The 19,562-nt window shown below is 43.6% G+C and overlaps 1 protein-coding gene across 6 annotated transcripts in view; it reads right to left on the reverse strand.

Moving 5' to 3' along the window:
- Positions 1-361: 361 nt before the first annotated feature.
- LOC116622658 overlaps positions 362-19,562 on the reverse strand; it is a 28,356-nt gene continuing 9,155 nt past the window's right edge. For 2 of the 6 annotated variants that reach the window (XM_032389206.1, XM_032389204.1), the window contains exon 3: positions 16,637-17,606. In XM_032389206.1, coding sequence (XP_032245097.1) covers positions 17,323-17,606 — 284 coding nt within the window. In that variant the 3' untranslated portion in view covers positions 16,637-17,322. Of the gene's footprint in view, positions 1,487-7,777; positions 8,997-16,636; positions 17,607-17,808; positions 18,041-19,562 lie in introns of those variants that run through there. The other 4 variants (XM_032389208.1, XM_032389205.1, XR_004297601.1 and 1 more) reach the window with 4 other exon arrangements.

Genomic DNA, 19,562 nt, shown 5'->3' on the forward strand with positions numbered 1-19,562 from the left:
TGGATTTCCCATCCTGCCCACAATCTCCACCACACTTAAGATTTAATCTGTCCTTTAAGACTCAACTAAAATATCGCTTGTGGGGCGCCTGGGTGGCTCAGCCGGTTAGGCGGCTGCCTTCGGCTCAGGTCATGATCCCAGGGTCCTGGGATCGAGCCCCGCATCGGGCTCCCTGCTCAGCGGGGAGCCTGCTTCTCCCTCTCCCTCTGCCTGTCTCTCTGCCTACTTGTTCTCTCTCTCTTTCTGTCAGATAAATAAATAAAATCTTTAAAAAATAAAAAAAATAAAATATCGCTTGTGCCCTCGAGTCCTCTCCCATCCTCCCACCTACTTCCCTACCTCTTGTTCACACTGCTCTCCTAGCCCTTTTTTCTGCCATTTATTTGTGTTCCTGTCAATCCTGTTATCAGGTTGTGAATTACTTTAGTGTATGCACCATGTCTTGCTCCTCTTCCGCGCCCAGGTCCTACTGCACTGCCCAGAACACACCAGTGTTTAATAAACATTTGCTGAATTAAATAGGCTCAGATTTCATGAGACCTTTGATTTTCCAGAGCCTTATTTACACATTCTTTTCACCCAAACACGTAGGAAGACATTAAACCAAAAATGCATGAGAACAAGCCTCTTCGTGTGGTAAAATAAGTTTCAAAAACATTAATTAACCAGTGTTTCCCATTAAAAGGGAAGAACAGATCCAAGAGCCATAACTTCATCTTCACATACCTAGTTAGCGAACGTGCATATGCTTTTGTACCATGGATTTGAAAGTCATGAACTTGAAAATCAGTTCGCCTTAGCTTTGTGAGCTCTGAATTGCGTTTCCTTCCCCATGTGCTTAACATCAATGACACCCAGAACAATGCCAGGAAAGGCTCTGGAGGTGCTCATGATGTCATCAGCGGCTGCAGGAGAACCAACTTGGGAGCCTGAACTGGGGCCCGGCCAGAAAAGAAAGTACATTGCAAAGGATTGAATTTATCACTCTCATTTGTTATTTGAACCCAGCTCCGAAAGGTTTGATTCCATATTAAAGAGGTGTTTCACACCAAAACACTAGAATTCATGAACCTAAATGACTACTCTCTTCTCCAAAGTCTATATACTCATTCCATTGACATTATCATTGCTCACAAGGTATTTGGAATTCCTCCTTGGGATTGCCTCTGATTTGTGTCAGCTAGGACTTTCTTTTGAAATGGAAATGGCATTTTCAAGTTGGGTCACTTACCTTCTTTTACCAGATTTTGCTCCAAATGACTTGGAACTGATTTCAAAAATGAAATCTGCCGTAAAAGAGTAGTGAGCACTGAGGACACGTAAGAGGAGGTGCCTCTGACACCGACATCCATGGCCGAGGTCACTTCTGCCACAAGCACTGAGAGTGCCAAGAGGATGCTGTAGGAGAGAGGATACTCATTCTGGCATGTTTCCTTAGAGGGCGGGTTCCTTGCCTTCATCTGTAAAATAGGGATGAGCATTCCATCTGTAAAAGACCAACGATATACAGGAAGAAAATAAATGATCATTTTGCAAGGTGATAACTAACCTTATTTTGGTAGTCGTTTTGCAATATATAAATGTATCAAATCATCACGTTGTATACCTTAACCTACACGATGTTATGTGCCAATTGTATATCAAAAAAGCTGGAAAAACTAAAGAAGTGGAGATTATTTTTAGAATGAAAAACGATGATCTGTGGAGGTTAAATAAGAAGGAGAATGTGAAAAAGAACAGAGCATCATTCGTTCACTCAAATCACCTTTAATAAGCACTGACTCAGAGCACATGCCGCCCTGGGGGCTGAGGGAGGAAAGAGATGTATGAGGCTCAGTTCTTGCTCTCTTCAAGTATCCAGACACCGGATGGGGGGAGAGACCCATAGATCATTGCCATGCTATTTGAGTGCTTTCGAGGAAGCATGCTACAGAGCAGCTGTAGGAACGTATAGGAGGGGAGCTGACCCACATAGAGCCAGTTGTGTGGGGGAACATGCCAGGGACAAGCAGGACGGGAAAACCCACCACGTAAATATGAGCACTAGTTTGCTTTAGGGGAGATCATGCTGCAACACCCTCATCCCAGTCTAAAATATCCCAACATCCCCAGAAAGGCTATATATAATTTATCCAAAGCCTAGTAGAGCATGAAACATAATAATCCATGCAAATCGCTACTAATTTATAATTAATAAAGCCTAAGTCACCATTCTATTTAGTGGGTGACCCTGTAAAACATGGCAAGTTTTCACCAGCATGGAAACAAAGAACAAAGATAAACAATGATCGGCTCTCACTGTCGAGTTAGACCACTCCCTCCCCAACCTCCCCCTTCTCCGGTCCAGCTGCTTCAGTTTGTAACGCGGAGTAAAAGAGGAAGGGGGTGTTGTGTTCGTCTGAAAGTGAGGCATTGTCTCTACCTTCTAATCATACTTCCTTGTGGGGAACTACCAATTAGCGCTGTCTGGTTCCCAGCCTCTACCACCCCCTCCTCCTGCTACAGTAGCGCTCACTGTCCGGATCCTCGTCTAGAGTCAATCCCACAACTCAGCCAGGCTCCCAGCCATGAGATTCCATCCACCTCAGAGTTAGTCGGGCACCCAGCTTGTCCTTGTTCTGACACCTGGGCTTCAGACTTGTTCTCTAACGGAACCACCAACTCACAACACATTTCACAGGTAACAGTTCCAGGATATCAGCGTTATATTGCCAGTCTTACAAATAAAAATATCAAGGTTCAGAAGGAATTAAGATATTGCCCAAGATCCCATGGTTAGATAACTGCGGAGCAGGGATTTGAACCCAGGTCTGTCTCATTCCAAATGCCCTGCTTTCTCCTCTATTTAATTCTGGCTCCCAGTGACTTACACTGTGACTCCTGAATAAATTGTCCCACCTCTCTGGTCCTTATTCTCCTCGTCTGTAAAAGGAAGGGGCTATGTCAACATTTCTAAAATTACCGTCTCTTGGTACGCTCATGTCCACAAGTTAACAGCATAGGGCGAAAAGGTGTTGGAGGATTCCACAGTCAAATACATCTGAGGAAACAGATTTAAACAGAGACCAAGATATTTATTGCAGGACTTCTAAAAGCCTTTCAGATAATGATATGCTTTGGGAATCTTTGAGACAGCGATATAGCCTTATTTCTCTTATTTTACCATGGAACTCTGTATTCCTCAGAACTCTGTTTTCCTAGTGCTCCCTGGAACCAGTTTGGGAAACACTGTCCTGGATGCTACACAAGGTGCTTCCAGCTTCCTCAACCCAGACTCCAAAGCCTCTGATTCTCCTTCCTCTGATACCACACAGTTTTAAAGACCTCCAAGGAAGATGAATCTATAATGTTTCTCCGTGGCCTACATTGAGGCTGCAGAGAAAATCCATGAAGCTAATTAATGGAATCATTAATTCTTTAGTTAGCACAAAGTAGGCTACCTTCCCATTTCCTCAGCGAGGACCGGGGCGAAATGGAAGCCACAGCTGCAAAGCGCTCTCAGAGTTTCACAGCGCGGTCTATTCCTGGTCATCTATTTTTCCCAGAGCACTCAGACTTGGATTCATTTTCATGAACTCCAGGCTGCTATTTTGGGATTTGCTTTTGTAAGTCTAAATTGATTTAGTTCACAGTGGACTACACTTCGTTGCATCTGTCTAAAAGGAGAGCTGCCCATTTATCTGGATTTAGCCCTGATGCAGTGCTGTCTGGCTGAAAGAGGCTGGGCTTGCAAGGTTTACAGACTCTTCAAAGCCCAGGATCCTGTGATTTCCTAATTTCTCATCCCACTTCTCATATATTTTTCAACTCCTTAGGAGAGCCACTGAAAATTTTTAAATTAAAAAAACAAAAGATAGGAAGGAAGGAAACAGAAAAGACAGGAAAAAACTATTTCCCTTCCTTTCCATTGCTTATTGATTCTTATCCCCTATTTATTTAAAAAAAAAAAAAAAAGGTTTATCTCAGGTTGTTAAGCCAGGGTGACCCTAGCAGCAAGATGAGAATCCCTGTTTTCCTGGCTAGGATTCGATTCAAACTTGTACCCAATTTTCTACAAACTAATGGACAAGTCACAACAATTGCATCTGTTTCCCCAACTATCAAATGGGATAATAATATCTCTAACCTTTTCTTCCACCCTTAGATTGCCCCAAAGATCAATTTGATGCTGTAAAATCACTTTGAACACTTCAGTGAAAGGAACTACAGAAACAAAAGACATAATTATAGAGCTGCTTGGTAAAGCGCTATTGCATTCTGACTACAGTGAACTCAGACCAAAAATTTTATTGGATTTTGCTGCTCTGTTTAACCACCATATAATATATGACACATCCTGTTTCCCACTGAAAGGACCAGGGCTGCGTGGAGAAAGGGCTGATGTCAGATCTGGAGCATCCTGTCGTGACAAGATGGCAAGGAAATTAACAAAGCCTAGGAGAGTCATTTCCAAAGGACCATGGGAGAACCTACATAAGCTCCCTTTTTGCAAAAATGAGACCATTGGAGCTTCAAAAAGAGTAATAACTAAGACGGTGGAAAATATCAACATGTTTAAATTTATCAGCTTATAAAATACCTAAAAAATCAAATTCATGAGCAATATGTTCATTTTCATAATTATGGTGACAGTTTCACAGATGTATACATTTATCAAAACTCATCAAATTATACACTTTGAATAAGTGCAATCCGTGTCCATTATACCTCAATATTCATGTTAATATATAAATAGATTAAATAATCAAATCATTTAATATTGGATAATGCTAAAAATGAATGCATTTTGAATAATTAGTAAAGAGAATCAAGCATTTTTTTCTTTCTAACCCAAATTGTACTTATTTTTTTTAACTTAAATTTTATTAGCAAACATACAGTGCAATATTGGTTTCTGGAGTAGAATTCAGTGATTCATCACTTACATGCAACACCCAGTGCTCATCACAACAGGTGCACTCGTTAATACCCATCACCCATCTAGTCCATCCCCCACCCACTTCCCTCCATCAACCCTCAATTTGTTCTCTATTGTTTAGAGTCACTTACGGTTTGTTTCCCTCTTTCCTTTTTTTCTTTTCCCCATTCCCATATGTTCATCTGTTTTCTTTCTTAAATTCCACATATGAGTGAAATCACATGGTATTTGTCCTTCTCTGGTTGACTTATTTCACTTAGTATAATACACTTTAGCTCCATCCACATAATTGCAAATGGCAACATTTCATTTTCTGATGGTTGTGTAATATTCCTTTATATATATATGACACATCTTCTTTGTCCATTCATCACCTGATGGACATTTAGGCTCTCTCCATAGTTTGGCTATTGTTGATAATGCTGCTATAAACATCAGGGTGCATGTACCCCTTCGAATCTGTATTTTTGTATCCTTTGGGTAAATACCTAGTAGTGTAATTGCTGGATCGTAGGGTAGTTCTATTTTTAACTTTTTGAGGAACCTCCAACTATTCTCCAGAGTGGCTGCACCAGTTTGCATTCCCACCAACAGTGCAAGAGGGTTCCTCTTTCTCCACATCCTCATCAACAGGTGTTGTTTCTTATGTTGTTAATTTTAGCCATTCTGACTGGTGTGAGGTGGTGTCTCATTGTGGTTTTGATTTGTATTTCCCTGTTGATGAGTGATGTTGAGCATCTTTGCATGTGTCTGTTAGCCATATATATGTCTCCTTTGGAAAGAGTCTGTTCATGTCTTTTGCCCATTTCTTAACTTGATTATTTGTTTTTTGGGTTTTGAGTTTGGTAAGTTCTAGGTTTTAGATACTAACCCTTCATCAGGTATGTCATTTGCAAATATCTTCTCCCATTCTGTAGGCTGCCTTTTAGTTTTGTTGATTGTTTCCTTTGCTGTGCAGAAGCTTTTTATCTTGATGAAGTCCCAATAGTTCGTTTTTGCTTTTGTTTCCCTTGCCTCTGGCGACGTGTCTAGTAAGAAGTTGCTCCGGCTGATGTCAAAGAGGTTGCTGCCTGTGTTCTCCTCTAGGATTTTAATGGTTTCCTGTCTCACAGTTAGGTCTTTCTTCCATTTTGAATTTATTTTTGTGTATGGTGTAAGAAAGTGGTCCAGTTCCATTATTTTTCATGTTGCTGTCCAGTTTTCCCAGCATAATTTGTTGAAGAGACTGTCTTTTTGCCATTGGATATTCTTTCCTGCTTTGTCAAAGATTGGTTGACCATAGAGTTGAGGGTCCATTTCTGGGTTCTCTATTCTGTTCCATTAATCAATGTGTCTGTTTTTGTGCCAGTATCATGCTGTCTTGATGACTACAGCTTTGTAATAGAGCTTGAAATCCAGAATCATGATGCCTCCAATTTTGTTTTTCTTTTTCAGAATTGCTTTGGCTTTTCAGGATCTTTTGTGGTTCCTACAAATTTTAGGATTGCCCAAACTGTTAGAATAACCAAACAGTAGATGAAGTTTCTCTTTATAGATATATTCCCATTAATAAATAATGAAGGAATCCCTAATAAATTAATGACTGTAGACATAGATTATCAACAACTACAAACATCACAAAAAGAAACATACAACCAGACATTATCTACCTCCTGATGGAAGAAGACACCAACACTTATAAAGTTGTCTTGCCAAAAAAATTAAACCCAATTCTGGATCAAGCTTCTGGGTCCAACTCCTAGTTTGCAAGAAATAGGAGGAAAGGACATGTTAACTGGTAATATGAACGTGTGATCAGAAAAATCCAGACAGCGAGAACTCTGCAGGACAAAACCTGATTGCTTCACCAAATAAACTACAAAAGAGAGAAGGACCTACAGGTTTAAAAAGAAACATAAAAGAGGGGCACCTGGGTGGTTCAGTTGGGTAAGCGTCTGCCTCCAGAGAAAGTCATGACCTCATGTTCCTGAGATCGAGCTCTGCGCTGGGCTCCCTGCTCAGTGGGGAACCTGCTTCTCCCCTCTCCTTGTTCTTTCTCTCTCAAATAAATAAATAAAATCTTTTTTAAAAAAAAAAGGAAACATAAAAGATATCAACCAACACAATATATGAGCCGTATTTAGGTCTTGATTCAAAACCACAAAATTTTAAAATTTATATAACAATTGGAAATTAAAAATAGATTGAATACTTGATATTAAAAAGTTATTGTCTATTGTCGATGGTGTGATACTGTTATCGTGGTCATTTTTTTTTTTTTTTTTGAGAGAGAGAGAGAGCGTGGGTGGAGGGGCAGAGGGAGAGACATAGAATCTCAAGCAGACTTTGCACTGAGTGGGGAGCCTGATGCAGGGCTTGATCTCAAGACTCTGAGATCACAACCTGAGCCAAAGCCAAGAGTCGGACAACCAACTGAGCCACCCAGTCCCCCCATGGTCATGTTTTTTTTTAAAGAGTTCTTATCTTTTGTAGATACTGAAAAATTTATGGATGAAAATGTATGATACCTGAGATTTGCATCAAAGTAACACAAGATGGTAGAAATAGGTAAAACAAGATTGGCCACAACTTCATAGTTGAGTGGTAGGTACATAGATGTTCATTATACTCTCCTTTCTACTTCTGTGTGCTTAAAATATTCCATAATGAAAAGTGTTTTGAAAAATAATAACATGCTCTTGGCAAGTTAGCTAACTCTACATCATACACTTACCCAGCTGAGAAATGGATCCAGTAGCATCAAACACTTGGAGCTGTTCCTGTCAATTAATATTTAGAAAATGCTTTGAGGTTGGAAGATGAAAGATACCATATAATTATAAGGTATTATTACTATATTAGAATTAAATAAATTACACAGTAAATTTGGAAATCCAATTATGATCACCACCTAATTTGAGATTTGGGTTATGTGGACCATAAGCTTCCTGAGAAATGTCCATAAAGGGTCAATGGTCAAAGGTTGAGTCAAATGGAATTCTTTCCCATACAAGACACCCCCTTAGGCAGAGCAAATCTAAGGCAAAATTACTAAGAAAATTACGTTCACTTCTGGTGTCCCCCTCATCTTCCTATTCAAGAACATGGTCTTCTGCCTCTCCCAGTCCCTCGTCCATGCTCCTAATTAACCCATGCTAGAGCCGAATACCCAAAATTATCCTGCCAATCAAGATTTCATTCATTCATTCATTCACTCATTCATTCATTTTACTAAAAAACATTTATTGAGTGTCTACTCTGTACTAGGAATACAGATATGAATAAAGCTCATGCCATAGGAACTCATAAGCTATTGGGGCAGTAAGACATCTAAATAAATCATTACAATGTAACTACATGAGGTGTGGACAAAGTAGGAGCAGACAGGAGTTACTAACTGTAGGAGGATCTGGCGAAGTGTCACCAGGACAGTGACATTTAACCTGCCTCGTAAAAGATAAATAAGAGCTCAGAGGTGGACAAAGGCATTCAAGGTGTATTAGTCAGGGTTCTCCAGAGAAACAGAGACAGTAGGATACACAGAGATACCTGGAAGAGGAAATTTACTCTAGGAATTGGTTCATACACTTATGGAGGCCATGTCCCATGATGTGCCGTGTGCAAGCTGGAGAACTACGAAAACCAATGGTATCATTCAGTCTGAGTCCAAAGTCTGAGAACCAAGACAGAAGAAGGGGGAGGTCCCAAATCAAGCAGAGTGAATTTTCCCTTCCTCACCTTTTTGTTCTATTTGGATCCCCAATGGATTGGATGAGGCCCACCCCTATTGGGGAAGGCTATCTGCTTTACCCAGTCTACCAATTCAAATGCTATTCTCTTCCTGAAACACCCTCCACAGACATGCCCAGAAATAATGTTTTACCAGCTACCTTGGCATCCCTTAGTTTAGTCAAGTTGGTACATAAAATTAACTATCACACAAGGCAAAGGGCATAACGCAAAGTCATAAGCAAACCTGGGGACAACTTACTTGTGAATGGAGAGATGCGTTTGGAAAGGTGGATGGAGTCAGGTCTTGAAAAGCCATTCGCACTGTGCTGGGGACCTTGAACTTGAACCTGGTACCCCTAGATGCTTTCTGAGGAAAGAATGCTTCATTCAGATCTGTATTAGGACTGCACATTTCCTTGCTTGTCCTTGGACCACGTGAGACTATAAATTATTTGCCCAGGCTTGTTCTATCTTGTAACCCCTAGTTCCTAGGACAGATTTAGACCTTTTGCAAGGGTCAAACTTAAAGGCAGTAATTTCCAATTTTTTTTTAAAAGACACAATAGCTATAAACAATGCTTTGGAAAGGAGCTTGAGGAAGAAAAAAAATAAAAGAGGACTCTATCCCTTAAAATAAGTGTAGCCTGGCAACGAGCTAATGTAACCTTCACTCCCACTTCCGAACTCTGGGCTATCCCTCCTCACGAGTCACCCTGGGGAGAAACTGCAAAGGGACTTACAGGTCAGAGGTCACAGCCCGGGCATAAGTATTAAGATTCCTGTACAAAAGAGAGGAGAAAAATGCAGGCCCCAAGTCCCCTGAAAGGAAGATAAATGGAGCCGCCTTGAAAGAGGAAGAAGCTGCGTCCTCATGATTGGAGTTAGGCCAGCGGAGGAGGAGAACTGGTGTAGCACAGAGCAGTAGTTCCCCAAGGAGGCTCCTTCCCAGGTCATGGCAACTTGGTCTAAGGCAGTGACAAAGGGGGCTGGATATCTGAAAGATCGAGACTACCTCTGGGAATTTGAAAGGAGCCATGAACTCTCAGAGAGCTCAGGGGCTCGACTGCCCACAGCCAGCAGGGAGGAAGTCCCAGCCGAAGGGGCCTCCCCTGCTCGGATGAGACAAGCTCTCAGAGAGTTCAGGGACCAGAGAACAGCAGGGCCTTGGAGGGATATGGCTATGCAGCTTGCCTCGGGGTAAGAAGTGGTGTCTAGGGACCATGTAGTGGACAGAGAGCTGGCGAAGTCCCAGCACAATATGCTGGCAGTCCCACCCCGGGGGTGGGATTTCCTGCCTCTGAATCACAGTCTCCTGCTGGAGGTCCTCTTGATTGGATGATTAGCTGGATGCTGATCCCTGACCGGAGCATGGATCACCTTAATGCCAACTCAGAACTCACTGGATTCTTAACACTTCTCAGCCCTCTAGTAATACTACTCTGTCTTAACTCACCCTTTCTCCAATAGCCTGTTCTGACTTTGGATTCGTTCCCACTGTCCAAACAGCATTTGAAGCTGCTTGGGCGTTAACACAGTCCTGGGTAAAGCCATCTACGTGGCAAGTTTTGTTTTTCCAAAATAATCTACTGAGGTCCTTTGACATAACTTGATTCCTGTTCTCTGCCCTTTTTATCCTCCTTCTTATTCATAGACTTTTTGAGAATGTGTGTAACCTTATTACTTTATTAGCAATGACTAGCCATGGATAATTTGTTTTTCTATTGTTGCAGCCCCAGCCTGTCATCTACTCCCACTGTAGCTTAGTCACCAACTGGTGGTGTCAACACCGTGGTGTGTGGCCAGCATGGCCATTTTCACCAACCGAATCGATTTGTGGTCCAATTAATCTAAACATCAATCAGTGATGCACAATTGAACACAATAATCACTTAGAAGTTCAAGGCATGGTGCACAAAATGTGCATTTTACATTACATCTAATAGTATTTTTTTTCATTTTGTTGTCAATATATTGGAGTACTGTATTGCTATTTCTTTTGTAAATTTGGGGGGTTTTCTTTGTAAATGCTTAATAAAATAAAGTCAAAAGTTAAAAAAAAATTGGATAGGAATTGAACAAAAACTGTATGCTTGCAAGCAGATGTTTTTGTTTCCTTCCTGTGTTTGGTCTGTGTTAGAAATACATACGGCTCAAGGATTTGGAATTCAGTTTTTAGGTTACTTTAATGCACAGCAACCTTTGAAAATATCCTTGAAGTAGTACTTCGATGCGTCTGGGAGAAAAGCGACACACTACTCTGAGTGTGTTTGGGGGGGCAGAGAATGGAAATAATCAGCCAAAATAAAAGAATTTTGACTAAGAACACAATGGATTAGTTATTTCTTCATCAGTGACAAATTACCCAACACTCGATGACTTAAATCAACAATAAACAGTGTTGTACTCTGTACTGTTTCTCCATTTCTGTGGGTCAAAAACTCAGAAGCACCTTCGGTGGCTGTTTCCAGCTCATGGCCCCCAGGTCTTTCACAAGGTTACAGTCAAGGTGAAAGGCAGGCCTGCGGTCATGGAAGGTTAGACTGGAACTAAGGATCTGACTTCGCGGTTGGCAAGTTGGTGCTGGCTGTTGGCAGATATCAGTTCCTTGCCCCAGGGACCTCTCCAGAGAATTGCTTGTGTCCTCACAGCAGGACAACTGGCTTCCCCCGAGGGAATGATCCAAGAAAGAACCACATGGAAGTCACAATGTCTTCCTCTTCCCTAGCCAAGAAGTCACACACCATCATTTCTGTAACAGCCTACTGATCACCCAAGTGGACTATTCAGTGTGGGAGAGGCTTGAATACCAGGTGCCAAGGATCACCAGGGACCATTTCCAAGTCTGGCTACCACAATGACCCGGACAGATGCTGGCCCCTCCGTATTTCAAATCTTCTACATTGCTGGGGTTTCCTTGCCCTTCGAAATAATTAAAACTCTGTTTCAACATGCATCATGCATAGGATGGAAAACCCGATGACCATCCCAACGTCTGCCTCTAGTCCCAAAACCTGAGGGCCCTATGTTGGACACAGAGAGGCTCAGCCCAGAGCCCCTTCAAGAAAGGACCTGTTGTCCCTGCTGCTGAGAATGCTGAGTGACCACCTCCAACTCGCCTCTCCTCCAGGCTGTGCGGCAGCCGCACCTCGCCCAAGACCACACCTTCTGAGGCAGCCCACATCCAGTGACTGATGGAGGAGGGCAGAGGAAGGCCCGGCCACTCAGCCCAGCTGGGGACAACCCGGACAGGCCATGACAGGCCCAGACGGCCGCCAGGTCCCAGGTCCAGTTCAGTGTCTCCGTCTGTGAATCCTCCTGACTCGCATGGTCCTGAGCCCAGGGGCCTCTCTGACACACATCCTGAACTCCCTATCTGGGCATCTGCTTCACGGAAAAGCCAAACTGCAATATCCCTTCCCCTCAGAGTTCTTCCAGAGCTTTCGCACTCCTCAAACTAAGCATTTCTGTTCATTTCTTTGGCAGAGACAATTACCTGACTCCGATTCATACCTCACCCTGGACACAGAGGCTCTGGGTTCTATTTTTTCAAAACCAGGCTGGTCCACCAAGGTTAAATAGACTATTCTCTCCCCTAGGAATTCCAAGTTCTAATATTAAAGCAATGATTTTTTTTTCCTCCTCACCGAAGGAGAAGGAAAATGAAATAGGAGCATGTCTCCACTTGATTCCCAGGCCTCCCCACCCCGCCTCAACACTAGCCCAGCTCTGTGGCTCCCATTACAGCCTGTGCCTGCCATCTTGGCTAGGCAGGCCACTTTTCCATCTTGCTCCCCATGCACCTGTTTACCAATGCCTCCCTTTTCCATACCTCTCTTATCACCAATTCCTCTCCTTCTGCCTCCTTCCCCCACATCCCCACAGCTGGCTGGCCACTCTCCCTTTTTGCAAACTCAGCCCTGCCCTCTTCCAGAGCCCTTCCCCGCTGGGCCATAAAGGGGAAAAAAAAAAAAAAAGACTTTAGGGCTGCAGCCCCTTAGCATGAAGAATTCTTCCAATTGTGGGATTTATGGTGTTTGTGGCAAAAGAAGGCCCAGCTCACACCTTTCAGTCTGGTTTTCATCTGAGTTCTTAGGATCAAGCTGTGCTCCCCACCCGCGTCCCCAGTTTCTGCCTAAGCTCCCAACCCTATTGACTGGGCCATGCTTTGCTTTTGCCAGGCCCTCAGCCTGGGTGTGGACTACCATTGTGCCTCCCTGAGGGAGACATGGTAGATCCCCCCGCATTGCCCCCCTGCTTAATTGTCAAGTGGGGGCTGCTTTCTGGATCCCCCATTGCAGTGACCTAAGGAACAACTTGCTTTGGACCTCTTGTGCCCACTCCCAATCCACATTGCATACTGCTGTGCCCAGGCTGATGTCTCCAGGCTCCTTAGCTAACTCTGCACCCAGCCCTCCAATGTAGGCCCCCAAGAAAGAATCACAAGCGAAGACTGTTTCCTCCTCTTGTGCACTGTTGGTGGGAAGTACATAATTATATCCTTCCTTTATTTGCTCACTGCCTTGTGTGGGTCACGTCTCACCAACTAATTTATAAACTCATTAAATGCAGAGACTGAGTCTCTCTGCAATGCCGTGTTCCCATCAGGCTGACTCGTTCATTAATCCATCAGATATTTCGGTGACTACTGCGTCCCAGACATTGTTGTTCAAGATACGGAGATACAGGAGGCAAGGCGGCGAAAATAAACAGGATCCCTGCTCTCATGGTCAGCGGACAGACAATCAAAGAATCACACAAATCAACGTAAAATCACACCAGAGAGCTGCTATTGAAAACACTGTGGTCGCTGTTCCTTAAAAAGTTAATAATAGAATTACCATTCCATCCAGCAATTGCCCTTCTTGGTCAGAAGAAGTCAGAAGAACAGGGCGCCTGGGTGGCTCAGTCGGGTGGGCAGCTGCCTTTGGCTCAGGTCATGGTCCCAGTCCTGGGATCCAGCCCCGCATTGGGCTCCCTGCTCAGCGGGGAGCCTGCTTCTCCCTCCCCCCGCTCTTGTGCTCTCACTTGCTCTCCCTCCCTCTCAAATAAATAAATAAAATCTTTGGGGAAGAAAAGAAGAATGGAAAGCAGTGTCTCAAAAAGATATCTGTACACCCATGTTCAGAGCTGCATTATTCACAGTTGCCAAAAGGGGGAAGCAACCCAGGTGTCCATCAATGGATGGATGGGTAAACAAAATGCGGTCTATCCATGCGATGGAATATTATTCGGCTTTAAAAAGGAAGGCAATTCTGACACTTGCTCAACATGAATGAATGTTGAAGACACGATGCTGAGTGAAATAAGCCAGTCACAAAAGGACAAATACTGCATGATTCCTCTTATATGAGGTACTTAGAGTAGTCAATTCATAGAGACAGAAAGTAGGATGGAGGTTACCAGGGGCCCGGGGTAAGGAGGGAATGGAGAGTTAGTGTCTAATGGGGACAGAGCTTCAGTTTGGGACAATGAAAAAGTTCTGGAGATGTTGGTGGTGATGGTCGCACAACAAGGTGAATGCACTTAATGCCACTGAGTCGTACACTTAAAAGTGGCTAAGATGATAAATTTTATGTGTATTCTAGCATAATTAAAAACAATTTTTAAAAGAACAACCCAAAAAATTACACCACAGATAAGAGCAACAAAGACGAGGCAAGGCTGCCCTGAATGGCCAAGCCAAGTTTTGCAGGATGAGGGAGGGCTGTGGGGATCAGTGATGCGTCCACCCTTGCCCACCACTGAGGCACTCAGCTCGCATAGACCTCTGGGCTCCTTCAACGGCCCTCCTCACTCAGACTGAAGAACTACATACTGAAGGAGGTAAAGGAGCCTTCCACTGCAATATCTTATGGTCATGTCCAGTGATACATGGATTACCCTTCAGGTTTCACGGTGTATTGTGTTTTCCAAGTACCACACCAGTGACCCTCAGACTTCAATATACACCAGACATATCAGAGGAGCTGGTGAAAGGCAGACTCCTAGGCCCTAACCCCCCACATACTGATTCAAGGGTTTGGCATAGGGCCCAGACAAATGTATTTGAAATAATGTCCTTTAAATAAAATTTAAATATGTATTTTAAGTAATGTGTTTTAAATAACCCCCACCTTAAGGTGACTCTAAAGACCACCAGGAGATCACACTTCTATGAGATACTGGATCTCTATCTGGTAAGTCTAAAACTCCCTGATTAGACCATCATTACTATTAATTTGCCAGTCAATGGTTAGGAACCGAAACAATTTATTTCAGAATGGCCTGGCCATCCAAAGAAAACAAACAGTACAGGAAAATCCATATATTCACATGATGCCCGTATCTCAAGCTACCTTACAGACTCTACCCCTCTATGGGAAGTAGGGAAACATAGTTTAATGCCCATTCTATAAATAGATAAATGAAGGCAGACAGAAAGCAGTGATAGGAGTTATTTAAAAGATGGGAGCTTGTCATGAAATATGGCTCTCAACCACTTTCTATGTAGTAGATCAAGTCCAGGGCCTATGTCCCTAGAAGCAAGTCTTGTCAAAACCACTTACTTAGAGGCGTGCACAGGTAACGTATACCGGCTTATTAGCAAGCTATTAAAATGTGTTCCCAGCAATTATTGTTAGGTCAAAGCTGGTGTATTTAGCACTCCATCAACCTGAAACCATTATTTTCCAATAGTACCTTATAGTGAGGATCCCAGTGGCCCTGTGATTCTGCATGGTTCATCAAGGACAAATCTTGCTTAGCCATCAAAGGACGACTCCTGTCCTACATGGTTATGCCATGAGCTAAACTTTACTGAATCTTATTTTCTTGAAAACTGGTAATGCACATATAGTAACAGGGTATTATTCGAGAGCATATTTATTTTATAAACCTGAGTATGCCATTCCCCAAGCATGGTGGGTTGTGGTCCAATTGCCCTTCGATGTTACTGAATGACATTATTCATTTCGCTGGGCTCCAGATGGGGCTGCATACAAGGTGGAATGAACGCTTCAGCAGAGTTTGGAAAATAAGTTTCTGTTAATACGGATAGGCCATTTCTTTGTTTATCTGGATCTTTTACCTTTGCAGAATGCCCAAAAGCCAGACTTATTTAATTTCTGCTCTAAGACTTTTTTTTACGATATTATTTATTTATTTGAGAGAGAGAGAGTGCAGGTGAGAGAGAGCATGAGCAGGGTAGGAGCGGAGGTTGGAGGCGTAGAGGGAGAGGGAGAAGCAGGCTCCCCACTGAGCAGGACCCCGGGACCCCAGGACCCCAGGATCATGACCTAACCCAAAGGCAGACACTTAGAACTGACTGAGCCAGCCAGAAGCCCCTCTAAGACTTTCTAAAAAAGCATTCATTGGCTTGACCATTCCATTCTAGTACTCCACCTTTCTTAGTATTTCATTTTTTGGTGACTTATTTCCCTGGTGAATCAGCAAGCAACCTAAGGAAGAGTCAGGATCAAACTCTAGGCCTCCTGATTCTTTCTAACACGTGATTGCACATGTACAAGTCTCCTTATCCCTGAGGAATCTGCAACTTTTTAATAATTTTATAACACAAGGCAGGAAGGTAGCCTGGAAAACATGTCCAGCAGCTCTTGGGTTTGCTAGACCTGTGTTTGAATCCTCATTACATCAGCTGCTTTGCTTTCACCCACAAATAACAAAAACCCTAAGTCAAATCCTTAGAATATATCTTTTTTCACGACAAAGAATCCAGAAGTAGCTGGAAAGGGTGGCTCCAGGTGGCTGGTTGAGAATAACCCAAGTTCTTTCCAGCTTTCTGCCCTACCCTACTCCAGTTCTTATACCCAGACACAATGGCCAACAGAAAAAGACTATTAACTTCTTTTTTTTTTAACATTTTTTATTTAAATTCAATTAATTAACATATAATGTATTATTTGTTTCAAGAGTACAGGTCTGTGATTCATCAGTCTTATACAATACCTAGTGCTCATTACATCAAGTGCCCTCCTTAATGCCCCATTCCCCCACTCTCATCCCCTCCAGCAACCCTCAGTTTGTTTCCTATGATTAAGAGTCTCTCATGGTTTCGAGAAAAAGACCATTAATTTCTTTGAGCCTCGCTTCTTTATTTGTAAAATAGTCTTATCATCTGTATGTACTTTATGGAACGGTAAGAATTAAACAGGATAAAATGTGTCCAAGCCCTAAGCAGAGCACATGGCCTATGTTGATGCTCAGTACTTTTAGACTGAATGAGGTCCGTTCAGAGTCTCCTAGAGGATCTAATTTAAGGGAGTCAGGATGTAGGCCCTGGATTTAAAATCTACTCAGATTTAAAACCGGGCACCACTGCTTCCTGGCTAAGTGACCTTACATAAATTTACATAATGTCCCTAAGCCTGTTTCGTCATCTATAGCATACGCAATTCTAGTACCTCATTTAAAGGGTTTGGAGAAAGTTAAATAAAATGATGTACGGAAAGCACATAGTACAGAGCCTGGTATCTGAGGGGTGTTCAATAAATATGAACAACCAGTGGGGGAGCAGAGGACGGCCGTGTGGTGCGGTAGGGTGAGCTTAGCCGGCCCTAAAGGTACATTTGGGGAAGGAGTCTCACCAGCCGCGGAAAGGACAGGACCTCTGTCGGGGAGGGACCCAAGGTTAGCTAGACAGGGTTGGTAAAACGAGACTTGCTTCACAGAATGTCTTCAGTTGCCCAAGGAAAGCTTCAGCTTTTGTCATGGTAATGTGGGGAGGCCCCTGCAGGAATCCTACGCCGGGCTGGAGGCCAGGCCGGGCTCGGCGGGAGCAAAGGGCCGGGCGGGGAGGCTGACTTGCCTCCCGAGCTCCGTAGGTGGCAGTGTGTGCAGCGTTCGAGGCGGAAGGCAGGCGTGGCCACCCCGGAGCCCGGCCCGGACCCCAGCCCAGCACCCGGGGAAACGCTGCAATCCAGAATGCCTTCCAGCCGCCCTTCCTCTGGCCTCGCGTCCTCCTCCTGGTCAACCTGCGGTGCTGGAAACAAACCAGGGATGCCTAAGGCACCTTTGCGATTAAAAAAAAAAAAAAAAAAAAAAAAAAATACAGCACGAAAAAGCCTCGGCTGAGTTTGTAAACACCATTACCTAACCTTGGCTTTCAAAATGGATTTTGAAACTTGTTTCTCCTTTAACTGATTCTGCGGGCAGCCTTTGGGTCTGAGAAACCCATTCTGCCAGGGAGAGGTTAAATGGAAGGATTACATGGCGTTAAGAACTCAAAGTCAGGCTAATTCTTGCTCAGCATGTTTGTCATTCAAACCGAAGTACATGTTTTGCTCACTCCAGCCCCTCCCCCAACGAGATGATTTTAGGCTTACAGGGTGATTTATCCCTCCGGGCACTCCACAAATTATCTCCTTCTGGCACCTCCGAGAAGCAGTTATCTCAGAAGCGAAGGGTACCAGCTGCCTGGAAGACATATTAACAAATCCTCTGAAGGAGGCAGACACCAGTCCTGCAAAACCGGGCAGGTGGCTACAGTTCTAGGAAAAGAAAACAGACAATGGAGTCCCGGGTTCAAGTTCCAGGTCTACCATCTACCAGAGTTAAGTTTATGCAGCTCTTTTGAACCCCAATCTACGACATGGCCCTACCTCAAGAATAGAATAAAAGGATTGGCAGCGCCAGAACAAAAGCCATTTAGGAGCTGAGCCAAATAAAGAAACCACAAACATGGATATACTATATTTAAAACCTTGCTGTGTTTCTCATCATTGATTATTTTGCATTAGTTTTTCTTTTTTAAATATTGCATTGAAATCTGATTTATCTTAATCACGGAGTTGGGTGGGGTTTGGGGGCATCCTCTTAAATTTTGCACAAGAAGCAAGCACCTCGCCACCTCACCCTGGTCAGAACCCTGAGGATTAGATAAAATAATATATCTAAACATACCAAGCACTTTGTAGACTTTTCATAATGTTTGCTGAGGGATTGCATAGACAATTCGGGGCTGAATTTGGGGGCTGGAGGCCATGTGAACCAGCTCTCTATGATGAACACTGCATTGGCACTTTCACACAGTCTCTTGTTTATTTCTTTTTCAAAGATTTTATTTATTTATTTGTCAGAGAGGGAGAAAGAGCACAAGCAGGGGGAGCGGCATGCAGAGGGAGAAGCAGGCTCCCCACGGAGCAGGGAGCCCAATGTGGGACTCGATCCCAGGACCCTGGGATCATGACCCGAGCCGAAGGCAGCCGCTTAACCAGCTGAGCCACCCAGGCGCCCCACACACAGTCTCTTGTTTAAAACCTACAACTCAGTTGAGGATTAATGTCTGCATCTTCAGACAAAATATCAAGAAAACAGAGCATCTGTAGGAACGTGCTGCTCCCTGGTTCTCCCCAGCCCAGTCTGCAGGCCCAGGAGTGATGATGCTTCTGCTCTGAATCATTTCAGTTCTTCCTCCTGCTGCCCCTTTTCCGCACACCCACTTGTGTTTGACATGGCAGGCAGGCCCGCCACGGGGTGTTCCCCTGCGCAGGAGCCCTGGGGCTGCCAAAGAACCCCCAGTGGTGGGTGGGGAGGGGGTCACAGAGCCCACTGCGGGTCCTGTGCTAGCACCTCTGTGATCCAAATACTTTCAAACTGTGGTCCGCCTCTGTCCTGGGGGTGGGGGGAGGAGGGGAGGGTGAGATGAGAGAGGAGGGAAACACTGTTTGGCAGCGTGATGTAGTCACTCAACTTCTTTACCTTTGTTTCCTTTTTGGAAAGTAAACTACTATTATTTAGGTTCCAGGTTTTTTTTAAAGCTCCAGTATTATTTCTAACCTTGAAAAAAAAATTTAGAGTTTAGCGGCTTGAAAAATAACTCCTCAATATGTCTTATAGAATAAGCTATGTCTGCTGAACAGAGCTGGTCTTAAAGTAGAATGAAATAAAGTGGAATGGACGGTGGGCTTGCTTCCAGAGCCTCCATGGACTTCAACCC

Source organism: Phoca vitulina, unplaced genomic scaffold, assembly GCF_004348235.1.
Source record: "Phoca vitulina isolate PV1807 unplaced genomic scaffold, GSC_HSeal_1.0 scaffold53, whole genome shotgun sequence".
In the NCBI taxonomy this organism is placed as follows: Eukaryota; Metazoa; Chordata; class Mammalia; order Carnivora; family Phocidae; genus Phoca; species Phoca vitulina.